The 21,616-nt window shown below is 36.2% G+C and overlaps 1 protein-coding gene across 1 annotated transcript in view; it reads right to left on the reverse strand.

Annotated features, from left to right (window-relative positions):
* FTO (FTO alpha-ketoglutarate dependent dioxygenase) overlaps positions 1-21,616 on the reverse strand; it is a 244,348-nt gene that overhangs the window by 121,095 nt on the left and 101,637 nt on the right. The window contains exon 8 of the mRNA XM_013129797.2: positions 9,442-9,566. Within this exon, the coding sequence (XP_012985251.2) occupies positions 9,442-9,566 (125 nt within the window). The remainder of the gene's footprint in view (positions 1-9,441; positions 9,567-21,616) is intronic.

Consider the following 21,616-nt stretch of genomic DNA (forward strand, 5'->3'; position numbering starts at 1 on the left):
CTGGCAGCAGGCACACTGTAGTTTAGAGATAGATGATTGCTCAAGCATCATAGAATATTTCATTTTCTCTGTAGCCAGCATACTTAATGGCAAAGATGAAAAAAATCCTCTGCAAGATTTCATTTAATGGTGCACTTTATTAATTTAAATGACTTGAGCAAAGAAAAACATTTTAACTTTATATTACCATAACTTAGCACCAAATTACGATTTTTTTTTCTTCATCAGAGTATTATCATCTTGGTTTATTACATTAGTCTTTAGAAACATGCAGAGCGATCGTTTTAGCATCTTGCCTGTCAAGGGAATACTAAACTGAAGATGCAATGCTAACAAACTAGCTAGTCAGAAAATAATATTATAAACTGCTGCCATCTTTGGGAAAGAGAACAGGTAATTCATCTACCTGCATCTAAGACTACTCTCTAGCCTAGGTTTAAGCAATCATTCGTGTAATGTATTTATTTGAATCTCAATTTTTTTTAATTAATTTTTTATCTTTTTTTTTTTTTTGTCCCTGGACAAGATAGGTGAAAATGTACAGATAAATGATGCAACAGTGTCACCTACAGGCAAACAAAACAGTTTAAATCCTCCAACATTGTACCCTCCTACCTCTCAAACCCCTTTCCTCCACTCTTTTCTCCTCCTACAACCTTCCCCTCAGTCCCCAAGACACACATCTGGATTTGGGGATTATCCATACCTCCAAGTATAAAAAGAAGAGTAAATATTTAAAATGCTTTTAGAACAGGCTATTATAAAATAAGCAGACCTTATATGTAGTAAATTGTGCCTTACAATAAACATGCTGTGTAGCTAGCAAGTCACCTACACTGAAATGGACACTGATCATCTTACATCTCCTGAGCACTTGTTCAAATCCACCTTCACTAGGTGGTCAATAATAAATCTGATGAGAATACTTTTCAAACTCAGAAAGACCAAATGTTGATTTTACTAAATATGAGAAAATAAAAATGAGAAAATGTTGACTTGCCTAAAAAAACAACCAACAAAAAAAAAAAAAAAGACTTTTCTAAATCTGTACAGAAAATTACCTCCAGCATAATTTGGAGCTAAATCTAACTTTAGCAAATCCATAGGCATAACTAATGGGTCCATTCAGCTTCCCCTTGTAGAGAGAGTGGAACACCCTCTTATTAGCAGCTCTTAAAATTCTCTGAACTTTCCTTTTCCAACAGAATACTGTTTTCTCCTAGTACTACTGCTTTTACTTCAATACTCAATAGCTTTTTCTTAGCTTCCCCCATACACCCTGTATTTTGAGAGCCTGTTTCTCAATCTTTTTGGTACATCTCAAGATACCTTTTTGTTTCCATTACTTATCTCAATTTCTAATTATATAACTCATATCCATTGATGCTACTTTAACAACCTTCTTACCCATGAGTTGTAGCTGCTACACCACCAACTCAGGCCAGATAATCTCTAGAATACAGCACTATGGAAATATGAGTATTGTGAATTACCATTCAGTTGGGGTGTTGCATACCTAGAACTGTTCTCAGTTGGCTACGCTACTCAAGTAAGTCATGGTAGGATTTTCTTCTGCTGCTATTATGTATGCTTGAAGTGCTGTGCTATTTGGAGCTGCTGTCACTTAACAAAATAAGACAAAATACAAAAAAAATGTGTGCTAAATAACAGATTCCCAAGTTCTCTGACTTGACAGAGAGTTCTCTGACTTGCCACTACTATTTAGTAGTGACAATAAGCAAAGTAAATTAATAATAAAGCAAAATCCATAAAAGTCCATTAGAAAAAAACAAACAAAGGCAATCCAATTTTGTTCTCCAGTTCACCTTAGTTTCTCTGATTAGTTGGTGCATCTCCAGCCCTTTCTTTCACCTCCCAGTAGATTGCACTTCCCTCTTGTCCAATGCTGTTAACATTGTCCAGTAACTTGCTATGGCTCATATGATTATCTGTGTACATTACAGTAACTTTCAGTACAAGCAAACTGTAGAGCAAAGCAACAGATTCACACCCTCCTTTTGCCCACAGGCAGCCATGATATTCATTGGCTTATCACTACCTTGCAACCATGGTCTAGACTGTTTAGAGCACTGACAGCATTTTACTCAGTTTCTACATCCATTTAAGTTTTGGCTTCTAAGAAAAATGCCAGCAAGGGTACCAATTAGTGTCAGCTGTAACACTCGCTTTATATGATATACACACCAGCCTAGTAGGGCTTAAGAACCAACGCATTTCACACAGGCCATCTAACACAGATACCCACTGGGAATAATCTTTGGCACTATCTACCTGAACCATATTTGAACTGCTGACCTGAAAACAAAAGGCTTAGTATTTCGTCACCAATCCCTGAAGCCATCAAGTTCTATATACGTGGAAAAACTTTAATAACATAAGGCTGACAGCATTTAAGTCATCAGTCATGAACTTATGTAAGCATCTGCTCACTCATGCCATGACATGATAAGCACACCTCTTGGCTAGGTAAACCCTTTATGTTATCCTCTATTTTTCCTGTATTGGTAATGTATACAGACTATTTAACATGGATCCTCCAAATTAAATTTATTCAGTTCAGCTTTGTGACAGATAAAGCTGTGACAATAATGCTACTAACAACGTTAAAGTCCTGTTTGGATAAGGCTTCTACTATTTTACAGAATAGAGAATTCTATTTCTAGAGTTGCTTAATTTCAAGTGTCTAGTTTTAGACAGACTTTTAATGCATACTAAGTTTGCAAGTGGTTTCATAGACATGTTACATACTGTGACATTAGCACATTCTGCTGCAGGCCAAGGAAAGTATGGATTGGTATTGCAGAACAAAGAAACTTCAGTGGATAGAACAAAATGAATCTATGACAATTTTTCATTCACTGGACCAGTCACTTTATTTCTAATTTATAACACCAGGTCTTTAGCTAATGTGGGCAGCTGCAGAGCACTGTGCACCACACTGAATTCTCCAGGCTTTTCTCCTTTTCCCCTGCCTCTGGCAGACACCATTCTCTTTTACAGGGATGATGACAGCTGATGTCAATGCTACTTTGTGGTTCAGCTGTCTGATGATGTGGCTAACACTTTGTCTACACAGATTATAGATTTGTTACCTCCGTGATCTATTCCATCTCCAGTATCCTGCAGCCTGGAAATGAAATGATCTCCATTTCCAGCACTCAGATCTCCCAGTGGTGGTGAGCAAATCATTGTCAAACCACTGGAAAAACAACACTAACTATCTTTCTTGTACTGCAATCATGAAAGCTTACATAAATAAGGAAATGACACCCATGCTGACTTTAGAAGCACGTCCAGGTGAAATAAGTAAAAAAAAATTCCATCCAAAACAAAACATCAAATGCACACTGATAGAGCAGGAAAATTCTTCATCACTTTTTGTTTTGGAAACCTTAATTGCACTATAAACAAGGACTAAATTTGTGTCAGTTGTCAGATTTGGAACTGTCATTGAATCACCTTTTGAAAAATCCATCTGACATAACAAGAAGAAAAGCATGAAATCAAAAAAGGGAAGTGCCAAAGAACTTTGATTCAGTAGCTATTCAGGTATGGGATGACACATCCTTTTATGGTTTTCAGAAATGGAGCATTAAAACTAAACTAAAACGATAAAGGAAACCTTCAGAGTAAACAATCCCTATGAAGTGCCTTAATGAAGACACTGACACACACAGAAGCCTCACACAGAGCTGAAGTTCTGCATCTTTGACTAGATTGCCCTATAATACTACTTGTTTTAAGTTCCTACACAAAATAATGTATTTTGCACCATATTTGCTGCGTGTGTAGTAACATCATAAGGTAAGAAGCAGCATTTTCTGTAAGTAGTCACAGCTTGTAAACATAAAGTCTTTTCAAGGCTAATGGGTCAAGAGAGTTTCAAATGAAAGAATAGTGGTGGTTAAACAGCGGCATTTAATCAAGCAGTATTTCCATTGTTCCACAGAGTACTTGTACCTATTGATCCCAAGCCTGGCTGCCTCAAAGGCTCCTCCAGACAAGAAGCACAGGTGAAAGACAGAAGTAGAAAACAGGAAGGGTCAGGGGAAGCAAAAGAAGCCTGGTAATAAGCAACTGGAGAAAAGTCAAAGGTCAGCCAAGGCAGCTGATGTATAAGCATAACTACAGCAGGAAACCTGATAACTTCATTGAAGTCACAGTGTTTCTCCGTTCATTTGAAAGCTGCAAGGTTGGTTTTCCATCTGCCTCAAAATATCATCCTTATTAACATACAGTACTCAGCATTGACATCTAAGTCACAATGTACATTTCCTTTCTGAAACACTGGTTTAGGTTACATACTGGATGGTGAACAGTTTCATTTTCTTCTTGTAAAGAGCGTATGTATGCACATATACAAAATCGGAATATCAAAAAATATGAATATAATTTTATTTTCTTTCTGCTACGAGTTCCAAAATGATAAAACAAAATTTTTATCTATGCCTATTGCTAACATAATGTGTACCTAATGCAGCTGACATGAATATTGTCCACAGAGGACAACTGTTAGAGAAAGCCCATTGGAGATGTCGCAGCTATGTGTACTGAGATTCTTAATAATTTCAGAAACATGGACACTGGAATCCTCAACATGAAAAAAACTCTGCAATTCCAATGTTACATAAACTAACCACAAGTTGTGTATATCTCATTTAACATGCATACTCTTTTAGTATTTCACTGTCATATTCTTTGTTGTTCTTACTATAATACTGAACAGTATTCACAGTATAAAACTGAGATTAGGACTCAATTGTCACACTATGTTCTTATAATTTAAATTCCACATAATAATACATATCTCACTGCTGAGCAATAAGACTATCTCAGTAGTAAGATAAACATTCACTGTAGCTAGAAAAAAAAAATACACACCTTTACATTGCTCTGTCAAAATTGTGAGATCTAAGAAGTGGTTTGACAAAGGCAAAGAATGCTAAGGAATTATAGCTCAAGTTTGACATAAAATCTGAAACTTATATGATTTGTCATGAGTAAGAGGTTTATTCCTGAAGTGTGCAAAGATGGAAAAATATAACGATTCCAAAAATACACAGTGACCTGATTTATAAAAAGTTATGGGTTGTGGATGACATCACAAAAAATATTTTTTTCATTGTGTTCTTTCAATGAAGCAAGGTCTTAAGCTATCGATTGTTAAAAGATATGATCAATTAATACTTTTCTGCTGTTTATCTCGTGAACCAGATGAATTTTGTGTTTACTTTGGTCCTAATTATTTATTGAATGCTTATTCTCTTTTCACTATGTCAATTTGTCATTACACGATGACTTAGAGAAAAGTAGCACAACTGTGAAAATACAACAATCATAAATAATTTTATCTTTCCTACCAAACTTTCCTATTTATTATGTCTATCTTTTCAAGGCCAGGTTGGGCAGAGCCTTGGGTGACATAGTTTTGTATGAGGTGTCCCTGCCCACTGCAGGGGGTTTGGAACTAGATGATCTTAAGGTCCTTTCTAACCCTAACTATTCTATGATTCTATGACTCTATCCCCAGCACTTCACATCTTCCATTACCTGTCTGAATTTTCTCTGAGAGATATGGTGCAATTCCATTCAGGGAAATAGTGAAATGGACATCAGAGTCTGTGTCATAACAAAGCCATTTGGAAGAATAAAATTTATGCATGAAAAGAGACTTATTTTAATAATAATTTGACTAACCAACTTTTTCCTTGAAGTTAATAATTTCAATGCAGTTAAATATTATCTTTTTATGTTAATCTATTGTCAATTTATTGAGGACAAATTAGTTTGGTAGTAAATGTATTTATATGAAAAACATAGCAAGAAACTATTAGCAATTAAGTGCAAATGTTAAATACAACTATAACATGATACAAGTTCTATAAGGAGAAATTGAACGATAGACCAGTTCTGGGCATTTACTGATCAGGAGAAGTGCAACATTCCCTCTTGAAATTCAGGCACTCTTTGGCCAAACTCTTCCTTTCTGATACATTTTTTCTGGTTTCAGTTAAAAAGTAAAATAAAAAATGTCAATAGTATCATCAATGGGATAAAAATATGAAGGCCTTTTTGAAAATTAATCAGGTGCAGATATTGAACTGTACTTTTTCATCCTTTGTTTCACTTTTCAAATGATAATTTCTTCCACAGCCACTATTAAATCTTGATCTATTCCAGCTCTCTGTATGGGTCATTGATTCTAGATGTACTATGGTTATTTTTAAATGTTTCCCTTTTGTAGAGAAAAGGGGGTTGTCTAGAGCCAGATGGGTAACTTCACACTTCATTTATCAAATCCAATGCATTAGACTCCACCCTCTCTTTCCCACTATTGCTGTTAAATTTCCATATAATTTGGTAACAATTTTCATTATCATACAGTGACCCTAAAAAGTCTATACAGGGTTGCATGGTTCATCCAAAATTCACAGCTGTTCCCTTTACCCTCTATTTGTTACAGTAAAATCTAAGGTTCCCCTTTACTTTATAAGCTGACCTTCTATAAGCAGAGGTCAATAAGGGGTCAGTTCAAAGGGCTAGAGCAGCTCTTTAACAGCTATAATAACCTGTCCATCAGGCACTATCGTGCAGTATAAACAAATCTGGGGCTTCAGAGACTCTGGACCATTTCTGTTAACACTTAGAAGATGTTCACTGAGTCCTACCTGAGCAGTATTTTGGATCACTACCACTCAACAACAGAATAACTTGAACCCACACAAAGACCTGCTCAGATACTTAAAATACCAATGACACCTCTTAGTCAAAAGCATACGAAATTTTGGGCCATAACACTAAGTGCACTGTCGTGTGTTTTGGACTACAAAGCTGGAATAAAAACTGAAAGAGTAATTTCAGTTTATTAATATGCAGAGACAGTGGTACAGCTTAAAGCAAATAATGCAAGGACATACTACAGCCAAGTAGATACATAGCGAAACTGGTCATATGCCTTCCTCTGAGAAGGGGTATCTTTCTAAAAGTTGAATCATTCATTTTGTAACAGTTCCCAGCACACATTTTTTTTTTATGTAAGGTGTTAATGAAGCAAATAAAACCCATGGAGGAACAGAATGCTTACATAACTCTGCAAAGACCAAGAGCACTGTAAAGTTTTTGTCAGTTGCCCTCCTTTCATTGACCCAAATTTCTTGAAGTTGTACTGTTCGTAATGTACTCTCTAATGCACAATGTAAGGTAATTAGAGTCATCTGTATTTAACTTCCTGAGGAAAAAAATTCTATTATCTAATCTGGCTGATCCCCTGATAGCCCATTGAAAGTAAAATACTGTAACCTATTGCCTGCCCTTTGACAAGTGCTAATTATTTCCTGTCCAAGCACATTTTTCTCATGTAATTCCAAAGTACACAATAGGCTGATCTCTAAAACATGGGCAGCCCTGCTAGTACCACGGCGGACGTTTTATAACTTTCACCACCGCATGCCCGATGGCTACCACAGTCAGTGCTTCATTCCAGACATCTAGCTGAAGCTTTGATGAAGTAAAGTGAGGTGTATGGTAACAGACTGTTTATGCACATCATATGGATGAGATTCTCAGATAGGTCACTGGAATGGGAAACATCAAATGGAAAGAAAAGAATTATGGATATTTAATACTCAAAAGGACACTTTCTTTCAGAACTTTCAAGGCACAACGCTCTTGAAATTTTATTTCAGGTGATTAGTTTTAAGAAGGCCTGCACTTCATCTGCTTGTGCTTCTCCCCACCCCCAACACAAGAACTTCAACATTTCTCTGTCAAAGACAAGACTATGCTACAATGCCAGCCTCCGATTACATCGTGAGGAGCAAGCAGAGGCCAGAAGTATCATAACACTCATTGCTTTTAAATGAGCCCAGATTGCCACGATTCCTGATGACTTTGTATATTGGGAAATTATTGTTAAACTAAACAAACACTAAAAGGATATTTCACTCATTAGAATTGTTTAGCCTTTTCTTATCTCTAGGAAGCTTTCTATTCATGTTAACAACAAAGATGTATGTGTCCCACAGAAAAGCCTTACACGATTTTCTGTTTCCAGTGTAGGCAAATCATTTGCATTATTTAGTAGGCATGGTGACAGAAGGCAAAAATACCCCACAAAAGCCACTTAAATTCCTCAAAAAGGAACAAACAAAAGCCACATGATGATACTAACACTATTGTAGATCCACCTTACTAAACTCTTCTATTCTGAGGTCCTAACTGATTAGTATGCAAAGAAAGACTCCATACTCACAAGAATGCAAACTTATAAAACACACCCTCAAATCTGTATAATAATTGCTACCATATAATAATTAATTTTTATCTAAAGCTTCTAAACTACTTCAAGTCCACTCACTGGAATTACTGGGAACAGCAAAGCCACTCAACTGTCAGATCCCATATCAACAACTTTTCAAATTCAATCTTGCAGAACTTTCAGGAACTTTCCGGTATTATACACTAACAAAACACAGGAGAACTCCCTTAACTGGAACCTTTAGTACAGGTGAAAAAATACCACGTCAATGCACTACTAATTTTGATTAACAATCTGTTAAAGATACTTTTGACAAAAAACTGTGTTAAGCACAAAACATCTCATTTCAAAGGAAAATTATAAATTTGGTAGAAATATTTCAGACTGTTACAAATTTTATGTATCACAAACAAGAAACAATAAAAAATTATTTAATGATTATGAATCTATAGCTTTTAGAAACAGATTTGAAAAAAGGGTGACACCAACTCATTTAGCAGCTAAAAAGAAGGACATAAAGTGGCACATGGTGGAAATCCTCCATTTTGAATTCATGTACTTCTGAATGAATTCATCCGACTACATTCCAGTAACAAACTTTTTCAAATAAAGACTTCAACAACTTTTTCAAATTGTTAACAACACCATTTGATTTACCATAGCAATGAGTTCAATTTAAGAACTCCAGTATAATAAAACAGTTATGTGACACAAAGTCTAGCCATTTATGCAAATCTTGCCCAGCACAACCCAGTTAACACTGGTTGGACAGGACAAGAAAAAGTGAGGATTGTGAAGAAAGAAGATAAGAAGGGTAGCTATTAGCATGGCATTCCAGCAAAGGGTGCTGCTCATGTTGTGAGCAATATGAGGAAATGTTTAAGGTGATACCAATCCTCTAATATCAGTATCAAGCTATTACCAGTAGACTGCACTCTATAAGCACAGTAAGGGAACATTCTACCCCATCAAGTAACTCTGAAATCAGAAGCAAAAACATTGACTATTACATTCAAGCAAAAATATTATTTGACCAGTACAAATTTACATTTTTCTTTTAAACATCAACTTGCCCTCACTCTTATAAAGGGAATTTATAAGAGTGGGTTTTATATACTTGTTTTTGATTTTAATTATCTTATCATTTTTCAAAGATTTCTCACCTTGCTGTCCACTCCTTACGCAGTCTTTGTCGCTCTGTCAGAACTACCAAGAAACACTTGATTGTTTTACTCCTTTGTTTCTCAATTCTTTCCTCTTTTCGAAATTCAGAGAGAACCAGGCTTGTCTTAAAGGGAAAAAACACATAAAAATTATAACCTAGAAATAGGAAACAATGTGTAAAATTAATAAAAAGCCCATAAGAAAATTAGGACAGTAAATCAATAGCTTTTTTAATTACTGTTCTACTGCTGACAGATCAATACAGTAAATGATGGTTAGAAATGGCCACCATATATTTGGTATTTAATCAATATACATGGCACATAAGGTAAACCTTAAAATCTCATTGCCTTAAGTAACATATCAAGACATTGTGCATTCTACCACTCATTTTCTTGAGATAATTATTTCCTTTTCTAAACACTTTCTTGTATCAAATTATATCAAGAAATGTTTCCCTCAATAGAGCACTTGCCCCCTCCCATTTGATCCTTCTAAAGAAGAAAATACCTGTTTGTACTGTGTCTTCTGAGAGGAATTTCTGATTATTTCCTCATGTTCTCTTTATCACTAAACATTTCAAGTAAACAAGTAGTAAGTCTTTTCATTTACAGAATAAATTATAAATTGCTAAAATTCATATATACACACATGGAATGGATAAGTCATCTGTGGAGCAGGATAATGGAATCTCTGCCTGGCCTTCCCAAATGTTGTGTTAACAGTTAATAGTGATGTAATGAAACTGCAGATCTTGTCATCCTTCATCCACCCAGCAAGCTAACTCCAACTCCCTCACTCCATCTTTGCCTCTAACAACTCGCTCACCAGTTATTCCCCTATGCTTCCCCACGTCTGCCAGACTGGGAAAAAAACAGCACATGCTGATTACTAACACATATGTCAACCCATACATGTGTGCTGACTTGATGTGCAGCAGTCCAACCACAACAGAGATCTACTGTCAATGCTGCAATGTTTTCCTTCAGTGAAGATACTATATTTGCCTTTCTCACCTTAACCAGCCACTGGTAGTCAATTACTGTTGCTATCCTAACCTTCAGTCTCATGTTCTGCAAACATATCAAAGTGTCTAAAGGCTTTTGGGAAGGATGACCGAATGGACAGAATGCGTGCATATATCTTTTTTTTTTTCTTCTTCACAGAAAAGGAGCAAAAAAAAAAAAAAAAGAAATGTCTATAACCTGAGCAGTTGTAGAAGTGAGTTTGAAAACACAACTCAGACAACACCAAAAGCTGCAATTCCTGCTCCCAGCATGGACTCTCCTGTGAGAACATCATAACAAAGACATGGCATACTGCCTTCTCCTCAACATCACATCCACAATCCATTCTGCCCTTCCCAAACATACACCCACTAAGATTTTTCTGGGAATTCTGACAGATAAAGGATTGTTATTATCTTCAGTTTGTGAAAACAAGAAGATCTATCCTTGGCCTGACTGTCCGGATTTTTTTTCCCCCATAAGAAACAATATTGTGCAGATTGTAGGCTTCTTAAATTATGTAAAGTAGTGGTAACATTGCCCCTGCCATGGTGGTTCCAAGAGACAAGCATGACAGGGGTTATAGAGACAGAAAATAAAATATTATTTTATTACACCAGCATCAGATGATAAAGAACAAAAAAAGCATTTTCTTCCCTGATTCCCAGCTCTATCAGTTGGCCTACCAAAATGCATTACCCTGTCAAATGAGACTTACACATCAAAAAGAACATTTTCTTGTAAAAAACCCAAAATGTTCAAAACTCCGTCTTTACAGATCACATTCTTGACCCTGCTTTGACATTACAAAGCAAACAAAAAGCCAGAGAGCATTTTCAGATAAGGATTCTCTGACATGGATTTCCCTTGTGCTGACCTACATCATCTTTTCCACAAGCTCTGATATCCACCAACTTCAACAATCCTGAGTCCACCCTCACTTCCAGCACTCACTTCTAGCAGCTGCACAGTTTAAAGCAGGATTTGATAGAGGACTTCAGCAAATAAGAACATGCTTATATGAGATGAAGAGATGTACTTTACTTAACTGATGTAAATTAATACTCCTTGCAATTCAGAATAAATATACCTATTAGGGCCTTAACTTTTATATTTACCACATACAATACTTGACACAGCACTAGAACTAAAGTTTATCTCTATTATAAGATGAACAGACTGTAGCCATATCGCTAGGTTACAGCACACCAAGATTTCCCTCTCAGAATCCTTGGATGGGATACGGAAATCCACTGCTGTTGCTGCATAAGTCTGCTTTTCTCCAAGTCTGCTGAAAAGCACCAAGTTCAATGATGCTCTGCCTCACAAAGCTGAAAGTAGTTACGTGCAGGCCACAAACATCAAGATAGCCAAAATAAGTGATTACCAGAGTGCAGAGCATGGAGAACTGATAGTTCCTAAAGAGTTTTCAGTTAAAATCTGATGAAATTATGATGTGATTATTATCAAGCAGAGACGATGGGTGACCACTTCTCCAAGTATTCAGACACATGACACTTTTGTATGAATTTTGTATGAATGATGGCTTGGCCAAATTGCAATTTTGGTACAGAGTTCTACTACCTAAAGCCCCCTCCATCTACACAAACATCATAATTCTGGAAACTGAACATACTTTATTTTTTACTGAGAGAACAATCATATTGCTCCAGCCTTCTGTTAACAGCTTTCATCTATGTTGTGATGTACCATTAAGCAACATACAACAACACCACAAAGCAATTTAACTGATTTACTTGTTTTCTAAGAGTGCTGAGGGCAGTAAGATTACCCAGAATGTGAGTGCAGGGCTCAATATGTAGCTTTTATAGAGGCATTTCTTAATAAATTGCTATTCTTCTCATCTCTATAAAAAACCTAAATTGTAACAAATAAAGCGGCATTTTGGGTAAAAAGATATTATAAAAAATTGTTTCTTCCAAAGTTTTATTTTCCATGTAACTTATTTTGGGATTTATTTTTAACAAGAGGATTCAATATATACCTTGGCTGACAAAGGTCAAGGGTTCAAGAAACTCGGTCAAAGATGTTATCAGCTGGGAAAGCCATTTCCTCACATCAACACTGATAAAAATCCATCAGAAACCCAGCCAATACCACCTCTGCTCTAAAGGGCAGGAATGACCTCTTTTGAACATCACTATAGTTGCACATCCCATCAAAGAAAATCTGATATTGTGTCTCAATTCTTTTAATGTTTTCTAATGACAGATAATTGTCTGCAGAGGCCCCCTTTGTCCAGTGCTGAGTGAAGCTTTCAGATTCTGAACCGAACTCAACACCGACCCAGTGTTTTTCAGCACACTTGAGACTGCAGGACAGTAGAACAAATAAACACTGTAACCAGCTGTACAGCCTGTCTTATCTCATCCTTGTGTTCACAGAGATTCTTGAGGGTGTAATGTTTACAAATTGCTGAAACTTTCTTTCTTCTGCTTCCTGAGCTGGCAAAAACATATCCTGGACAACCTAAGCAATGAGATTATGCAAACTGCTTATCACTTTAGGGAAGCAACTTCTTGCCTCAATGGCCAGCAAGGCTCTTCAGTGTAGTACTGTTAATATTTTCAGCAAATCATCCCCAATTCTCCTTACATATCTGTTAATGTATTAAGGGCATTTTCTTCTAAATCCCAAGTGGCGTAATCTTAAACACACAACCCACCTCTCAAAAGAGCCCAAAGCTATATATACGTATATACGTGTATACACACACACACACATATACAAATATAGAAAGAGCAGTTGCCAATCCAGCCTTCTGTTTAAAAAACAGTATTTAGGAAATTATTCTGTTCACCTTTGTCCCGGTCCAGGGGCAGAATTAAATCTAGTGCTTTACTAACATACCAGGCAACAGCCATGAGAACATCTTCCCTTTTGTGAGAAACATACTAAGATAAAATTTTAAGAGACCAGTATCATATTCCTCTCATTCCCACTGACAACATACATCAAATGACACAAAACTGAGTTATAACCAAGTCTTACTATGCACCCAGGATACACACTCAAGATCCATTTTATGAGTCTTAACAAAATAGACCTACGTATTTTAACAAGATTACAATAATATTTTTGGGTTTCTTAGATATACAGCAGAAGAAACTATGTTCCAACATCTATAGGTCACTATCCTGCTTAACTGCATGTATTCTGAGTGAATACTACAACATGCTTTCAAACAAGCAAAACAAACAAACAAAAAAAATCAACCTCTGAACACTCCAAAACCCACACCAGTAAATTTTTAGTCTTTAAAAACTAGATTTTCCATCCTTCAATTCAGACCTATCAAGGAGACAGACTTAAGGTTAGAAATGCTGTATAGCTGGAGACATGAAGCCTTATATTCTGTCAGACAAATTAGCCTTCAGTCTGAACTGAAGTGGCACTTGGGACAGTTTGTCTCTTGGTCCCACTTTATTGGGTCAACAAATCAGATTTCTCACTGCAAGTTAAGATTTGATCTACTCACCACCAGTTTAAATAGGATAAGCTTCTGAATCTTTACTAACCACTTCTACTTTAATGCAGCAGTCATCTCTGAATAATCAATAACTAATAGAGAAAGGAAAAATATAAAGTGTAAAATCAGTAAGCAGGGCTAAAGTTTTAAATGTCATTCACTGTTTTGTTACTTTTATTGCTTTATTTTGCTTTTAGTGCAAAAAGTATCTTGATGGAATTCTGCAGAACTAAAACACTGCCCTTTAGACAGAGAAAAAGAACCTGCAATCTATTAAGCCATGTTAATTTAACATGTCATAACTTGTGCAATAAAAAAGCTAGTAATTGCTTACAAACCACTGCTCAATTCTTCTTTAGTTTCAAAATTTTTACTTAAAATATGAGCAAATGCACCCATTTTCATTGATAAGATGGAAGCAGCCAGCATGGCTTATGTTATCACCCAGTAATTTGGGCACATTAAACCCAATTCCCTGCTTTTTGTTTATTAATCCACTACGTCAGATATCACAGTTTCACTCAGCAACCCTCATGTTTCGGATGATATTGAAAAATGGCTCATGTTTGTCAAAGAAAGTTAAAAAAAAAAAAGTAAAGAGGAAAAAAGTGTTGTTTATAGAAGCCAGCTGCTCTGGCTCCGGCGCCAGCAGCTCTTCATCCTGCTATTTTACGCTCACAACCCCCACTGCCCCCACTGGCACAGGTACAACTATATGTTGACTTCAGTGCTTCAGAGAGCACTCAACTGATTCTGTACATGATTAATTGCCAAAGACATGGCTGACCATATGGAACAGAGAAAGCATCAAGTAATTCATACTTCTGTATATGATCATTTGGCCCCTGTTGTTTTAATGTACAGGAAAGAGCTAGTATAGCACAGACCTGGTGTCTTGCCCTTGACAGCCCATTAAGAAATCTCAAAGCACCTAGTTGAAGTTATGCTGTTGGCTTTTCAATAGCAGCCTAATAAAACAGAAGCAAAGCTTTCCAACTAGTCTTAAATCTTTCACATACAGTACATTAACCACTGCTGCTAAAACAACTGGTTTCTTATGATAGGAAATGGGATTTGATTTCTAGCCTCTGCATACTTACTGAAAGCCTTTTTCTGACCTTTGGAGGGTTTACAAAAATCATTGTTCTTTTTTCCTGCCATTTTCCCAGTTTCTTGCCATAGTGATCCTAATAGATTTGTTTAAGGTTCAGTACATTCTACTCTTACTAGCTATTATATGTAAACTGTACAATGAACGTAGGCTCATGGGATCTGAAAGGAAAGAAATTATTATTAACTGTTTTCTTCCTGAAAGTCAGAGAAGCCACTGCAACATCTAAAACATAATTTACTTTTAAAGAGCCTATAAAGCAAAACAAAAAAATCCTGAAAAGAAGCAATATACTAGTATGTGCTTCCTTTTATCAGACTGGAGACAAATCATCAAATTTCATTTGAGAAGGAAGAGCAATTTATTTTAAAGCTGTTGTATTCTCAAAGATGTCTGACACAGAGCTCACCATAAGGTGCAGACTTGGAATATATGTCAGTATCCTTAACTGCTTTATATCGGTTTTATCTACCACTAACATCTTTTCAGTCATATGCAGTCAAAGAAAAACATTTAAATAACGTTTCCCTGTCAAGGCTCTTAAGATGACAGTGCTAAAAAGTTAATCCCCATCTGCACAGATCTTCTGGCAGTTTTGACATATGTTGGCAAGGATGTATTTGCTGCCACCTTCCATTAGAAAATATTTACATGGAGTTTTCTTGTCTGCGGATTTTCTAGTTGTCTAAATGATCCTTCTGATCTGAAGAGCCTTATGTGGGAAATCCTAGTCATTGGACATTCATCAGGGCTGATTTCCCAGGCTACTGAATGCAGCTAACACTATTTAATACTCCAACAGAATACATGAATAATCCACAGCCCAGCAGAAAACTCCACAACCATTCTGGTTATTGATAGACTTCTTCCAACATTAAAACAGTTTGTCCGAGACAAATATTTATGGCTGTCTTTAAGTAAAATATAAAGGAATAGAGAGTTTTATAAATGTCACATAATTTTTGTATTTTCGTAGGGTAAAAGTTGCTGGTGTGAAATCATTGCCCCTAAGATGATATATTCTCCCTGCCATTATATTCAATGGCACACATCTAAACTAAGGAAGTACATAACCCAATTAGAGCAGAATGCTCAAAGTTAGACATATGCTTAAGCTCTACAGACAAGTCTACATTCATTAAAATGTAGAGAGCCCTGCCTCTCTTTGAGGTATTTACTGCTGACAACAAAAGATGAATACCTGACTTGATAGATGAGAAGTTCGACCTAGAAAAACCTACAGGGAGTAGATCACTTAGAATTTTCTAAAGCAGCATTAGGTCTTGTCTACGCTAGAAAGTTGAAACACCTAACCATACCTGTGGAGCTAACGAAGTACATTTTCTAGCTGTGTGAGTTTAAAGGTCATAAATCAAACTAGATAGAGTTTATTTTGGAAATAACCATTACCTTTATGCCTATATGAGTGTATTCATATTAGAGTCTTGAGCCATATACTTAGGAAGAAGGAATCCAAACAAATAACGATCAAGTGAGTTTTGGCTACTCTGGCATGTCAAAATTTCCAGGGAGAAAAAGAAAATAATCTGTTTTCTGGACGATTCAATGCAGTTGTGATAGGTCTCAAAGATTTTCAATACTTAGTTACAAGGAAAAAAAAAATAACCAAAATACTTGTGCTGCACTAACTGGTTTGCCAATGTTCAAAGGTGAAGCATAACCCATCTTACCAAGAAAGAGCAACCAAACAACTCAAGATATTTGGAATAAGAGTGGCTTAGCATTTTCAGATACAAGGGTGAGTGAAAGGTTACCCTTTAGCCACATTCTCCCAGAGCACAGCCCCTCCACCTCTGAGTCGTCAATAGCACAAAGACTGTAGCAGGCCTACCATACATAGTGGATTATATGAAGTGTAAAACATTGTGGGGAAAAAGCTTTTGAAAGAAGTCAGGAAAAAGAAATCACGCTTGCAAGAAGATCCAGCTGACAGGCTAGTCCCTAACAAGTGAATATGTTTGAAAACATTGTGAATGCAAGAAAAGAACACGCCTTTTGTTTCCAAACCTACAGTGTGTCTTTACGCCAACTGTTGCCTGCATGGCTGAACATATGTTTTCTGAACAAGAACTGAAGCAGAAAGTGTTCTTTGTTATAATTCACTCCTTTGTATACACCTCCCTTTTCCCATTTCGGTCACATGCAAACAGTAGTTACGCCCAACACTTAAGTTCTGAAGGACTGCACAGCAGTGTATGCTTCAGTGATTATTTACTATTGTTGGAATCAGTTGAGCTAAGATGCAATACAAGACTCACTTCACTAATGTGCACTCTGGACAGCTTACATTTTGCAACAGTGAGTCACGCCAAGCAAAACCTGCACACATTCCCTTAACCAGCAGCCAGAATTTTCTGCATCTACAGTTATGTGCAGTTCTAATAAGCAATGCAGAATTCCACAACAAATGATCTTACATGCTTAAAAGAACTCAAACTGTATCCTGGAACTTTCTTGGAATATTATCTAGTTTTCTTAGCATATCATCAGCTACTATGAATAATCAGGGAGGGTGTGGGGGTGAGGGCAGGGAGGACAGGAAAAAATGATGGGCGTCAAAGCCAGAAGAAGGTCATACCATCTCATAAACACTGAAATGAACTCTAGTTTGAATTAAATACTCATATAATTTTACTGGTTCTAATGAAATAATTCTACATGTAAGCAAGGCTTTGCTTTAACTCATCCAGTTTATACTGAAGCCTAATTACAATAATCTACATACAAGCTCCTATTAAAATATTTACAGATGCAAACTTGGACCAAAATCTCCAAACTAGACACCCAGTCCTTGTAGCACTCAAAATACAAAGTGGAATCACTAAACTTAATATTACTGGTCACAGGAAAAATTATTTTTAAACACCTCCAAACTGTGAAGAAACATGGAAAACACAGTGAAGATTCTGAATTCATGACTACATCTTTATTTGCAACTATCTTTTACTGTTTAATTACCTGTCACATTACTGATTTCCTTGAACAGCACATCTTAGTATTTCTATTTAGTATGGAAAAGCCTAGAACTCCAATATTTTCCTCCCATCCCTGAAGTCACTACCTTTTGCCTTCTAGCCACTTACTGCCTTAGCCACAACACTTTCTAGAAGAATGTCTAGTGGAAATATGCTTGTGCAAAAATTTTGGACATATTCCCAACATCATTAGTCTCACTGAAATAATTTAAACCACAGAATGCCAAGTTACAGAATGGGTTAAACACTGCAGAATGAAGAAGCTGCAAGCCACAATCAAGTGAAATAGCAAGCCACATGTCCAGAAGTGCCTGTGGGCATGCTTTGTTCAAGGCACATGCCATAGCAGAATAGCAGTTTAGTACATATGCAAGATAACCACATACAGCTGAATCATATCTTCAAATGATATAAAGGTTTCAATCATCCCTTTGTCATCCTCACAGCACTAAATAAATGCACCAGGTCTGTGGACACCCCTGTGAGAATGGGACTCTCACCATGTTGTTTCAAAAGTTAAGTCTTGTCACATTTGGTTCAAGTAACAGCTCCATTACCCCTAATGACATCATGACCACCATTATGAAGCTTTAATATTCGGGATCATGTAAGGGCAGAAGTAATACTAGCTGGCATGGTGAAAGGGACACCAAAAAAATTTAGAGAATGCTCCTAGGAAGAGCACAGGGAATAAAACTAAAACAGAACCTGATATACTATATGTATGTAATGTATGGGGAATATGACATTATCAAGCAGCATGGAGGACACTACCACTCACTGTTAGATGCTAATCATGACAGCAGCATTTGGAAACATACTTTTTTGCAAGCTATGTTCCTTTTTTCTCAACTCAAAATGAGGCAATCTGGTATCAGTGCCTTCTCTATCTCCACTTTATAGTACATAACTATATTTTTTACATAAAAACATGCTAGGCATTTTGCATATAGTCTATGCAAATAATGATAACCTGCCATTGCGGGTGTGTAGTGTAAAATGTATAAACAAATGCAATATATTAGCAAATTTAAAAAACGGGAGACTTCTATATATTTAGATATAGTACTTTTAGTAAATATAGATTCCTCCTGGGAGGGCAGGCAACTACTTATTTTTAATTCTCTTTCAATCAAAGCATGTTTAGGAACAAAGTTTGCACATATAATCTTGATTTATTAGAGCATAAAACTACATAATCCTCTAACGTATATATGCCACCTGTATATGAATACTGATCTCCCATTATGAGTGATAAAGAGGAATATATCTTACTTGTGTGCATATATGTTTATATATATGTATATATTTAGGCAACATGCACCTTAAAGGCAAAAGATAATTGCAAAATTAATTCAGTAGTCCAGGTATCTTTACAATGCTAAATAAGGCAATGCTTCACAAATGCTTCATTATGTCAACCTACATACATGTCAACAAATTAATATGTCAACTTACGAACCTGTAGACTCAAAAGCAACCTACACTTTTTTTCACAGAATAACAAAACCCAACACTCTTTTCGTAAATTAAAGAAAATTAAAACCAAAGTAAACTCTGCCTCATCTTATACGGGCATGCCCACATATACTTTATACAAATACACACAGACCAGGGTACAACACACACCGTACACCTGCACTCACGGGGTTTGTCACATCCTGCTCAATTGCAGGATGCCATCAGGGAGACAGAGCACAAATTCATGGTACCTGCAGGCAGACCTCCATCCCTTCTGAGGGTAGGACACTTTCCACAGAGGTTCTCATTCCCTCAAGAGACTTTGTTGCCTACCTCCATCATGCCAGGAATTCAGTAACATTTCTTGCTATTTACTGTTCTTTTGAATGCAGTATCTGTAAAACCTACACTTTATAAACCTATTAATGCAAAATACAGCCAGTTACTGATTATTCTATTTTGATGGAGCTGTGTTCCAGTAAGAGACTATGCCATATGCTCCACTTCCTGGATTTAGATTTGGATTCTGCCCATGCTTTCCTGTCATCAGAGATCCCTAATGTTATGGCCATATAGGCATGACAAATACCAATGTGTCCATGCTATCAAAGTATCACTTTTCTTCCATTAATATTCCCTGATATCCCATATGTTTGTTTTCACTTTATTTTGATTTTCAGGAAGGATTTTTGCTTTTCCACACTAAGGGAAGGAGCAATAAAACTCTCAGTAATTAGTTTGTCTCCTCAGTAGAAAGAAAATCAAAGGTTCATTTTTCATCTTTAAAAAGAAGACAATGAACTAATTAACCCAACACTTTAAAGTAAACACGAATAAAGATCATGGAAGTAGCTCTGTACTTCCTGTCACTTACTAGTGCATTAAAAACCAAAAATTTTCCAGAAATATTTTTAATTAGAATCTAACTGAGCTCTAAATGTTGACAATTTGTCATATGTGTTTTCCATGAACATTCAGTATTTTTAGATGAATACTTGAGAAAGAATTTTAAGCTTAAAAGGCCAACTATTTGAAAACTTCACTTCATCAAAAACCATTACATAGAACAGTTTCATTAATGACACATTATTCAATCAGGGAAAAGAAACTTTAATCACGTGATTCACTTGCCTAACGGAAAACAAACAGCATGATCAACAGATCACTGTGAATACATGCATGTCAATCACTCTCTGAAACAAAAGTAATGTGCTGAAGATTCTAGCAGTTTAACAAATATGACATTTGAATGATGTGCTCACAGACTATGACAACACAGCAGAAAACACTGTTACTCTGGGGCACAACAATGTCTTCCGTTACATTGTACCATGGCACTTACAGCTCCTGCCTTACCAGTCACTACCATTTCCTTCTATAGGAGTGTGAAATAAGATATGGGTTCTCAAGTTCAGCTACAAAGTCCAACTTCAGAGAGAGGTCAAAGGTGACTGACTAATCACCTCTGCACTCTTCAAGAAGGATCACTTAGTCCATTGGTAAAAGTTAAAGCAATGTCAACGATGTATTAACATAAACTGGTGAAGCATCCTTAACAGATACACACTGAGTACATGCCACAATGATGATGTTCTCCACTTACCCAAAAAAGCTTTTGCATCTCCTGGGTTGCTGCAGAAATGAAAAACAGGCATTTGTGGAGGAGGATTTGACTAATGTTCTCTCATACAAAACCTTCTACCCTTAAAGATACATCATGACGAACTATACTAGAGCTCTAAATCTCCTTTTAATGTTACTATCTACTTTATATGCTGCTCTAGCACAACACTACACAGCAAATCACACTTCACAGTATTCAGAGTCCACACGTAAGAGATATAGTCTATGTCAACAATCATCCAAACTATTAATGTGGTATATGTATCTTCTTAAAGAAGAAAACATGTCATTGTACAAAAAAAGAGTTCTCTCTCTTCAGCATCTGGATCCTGGTGTTTGTAGGGGTATGGTTTTTCTTCCTTGTTTTTAAATTTTTATTTAAGATATTTTAATGCAATTTTTTTAAACATATCAAATCAATTTTTAGGGATAACCTTATATTCATTTAGGAAAAGGAAGCTAATATATTTTCATTTAGGATATGGA

Source organism: Melopsittacus undulatus, chromosome Z, assembly GCF_012275295.1.
Source record: "Melopsittacus undulatus isolate bMelUnd1 chromosome Z, bMelUnd1.mat.Z, whole genome shotgun sequence".
In the NCBI taxonomy this organism is placed as follows: domain Eukaryota; kingdom Metazoa; phylum Chordata; class Aves; order Psittaciformes; family Psittaculidae; genus Melopsittacus; species Melopsittacus undulatus.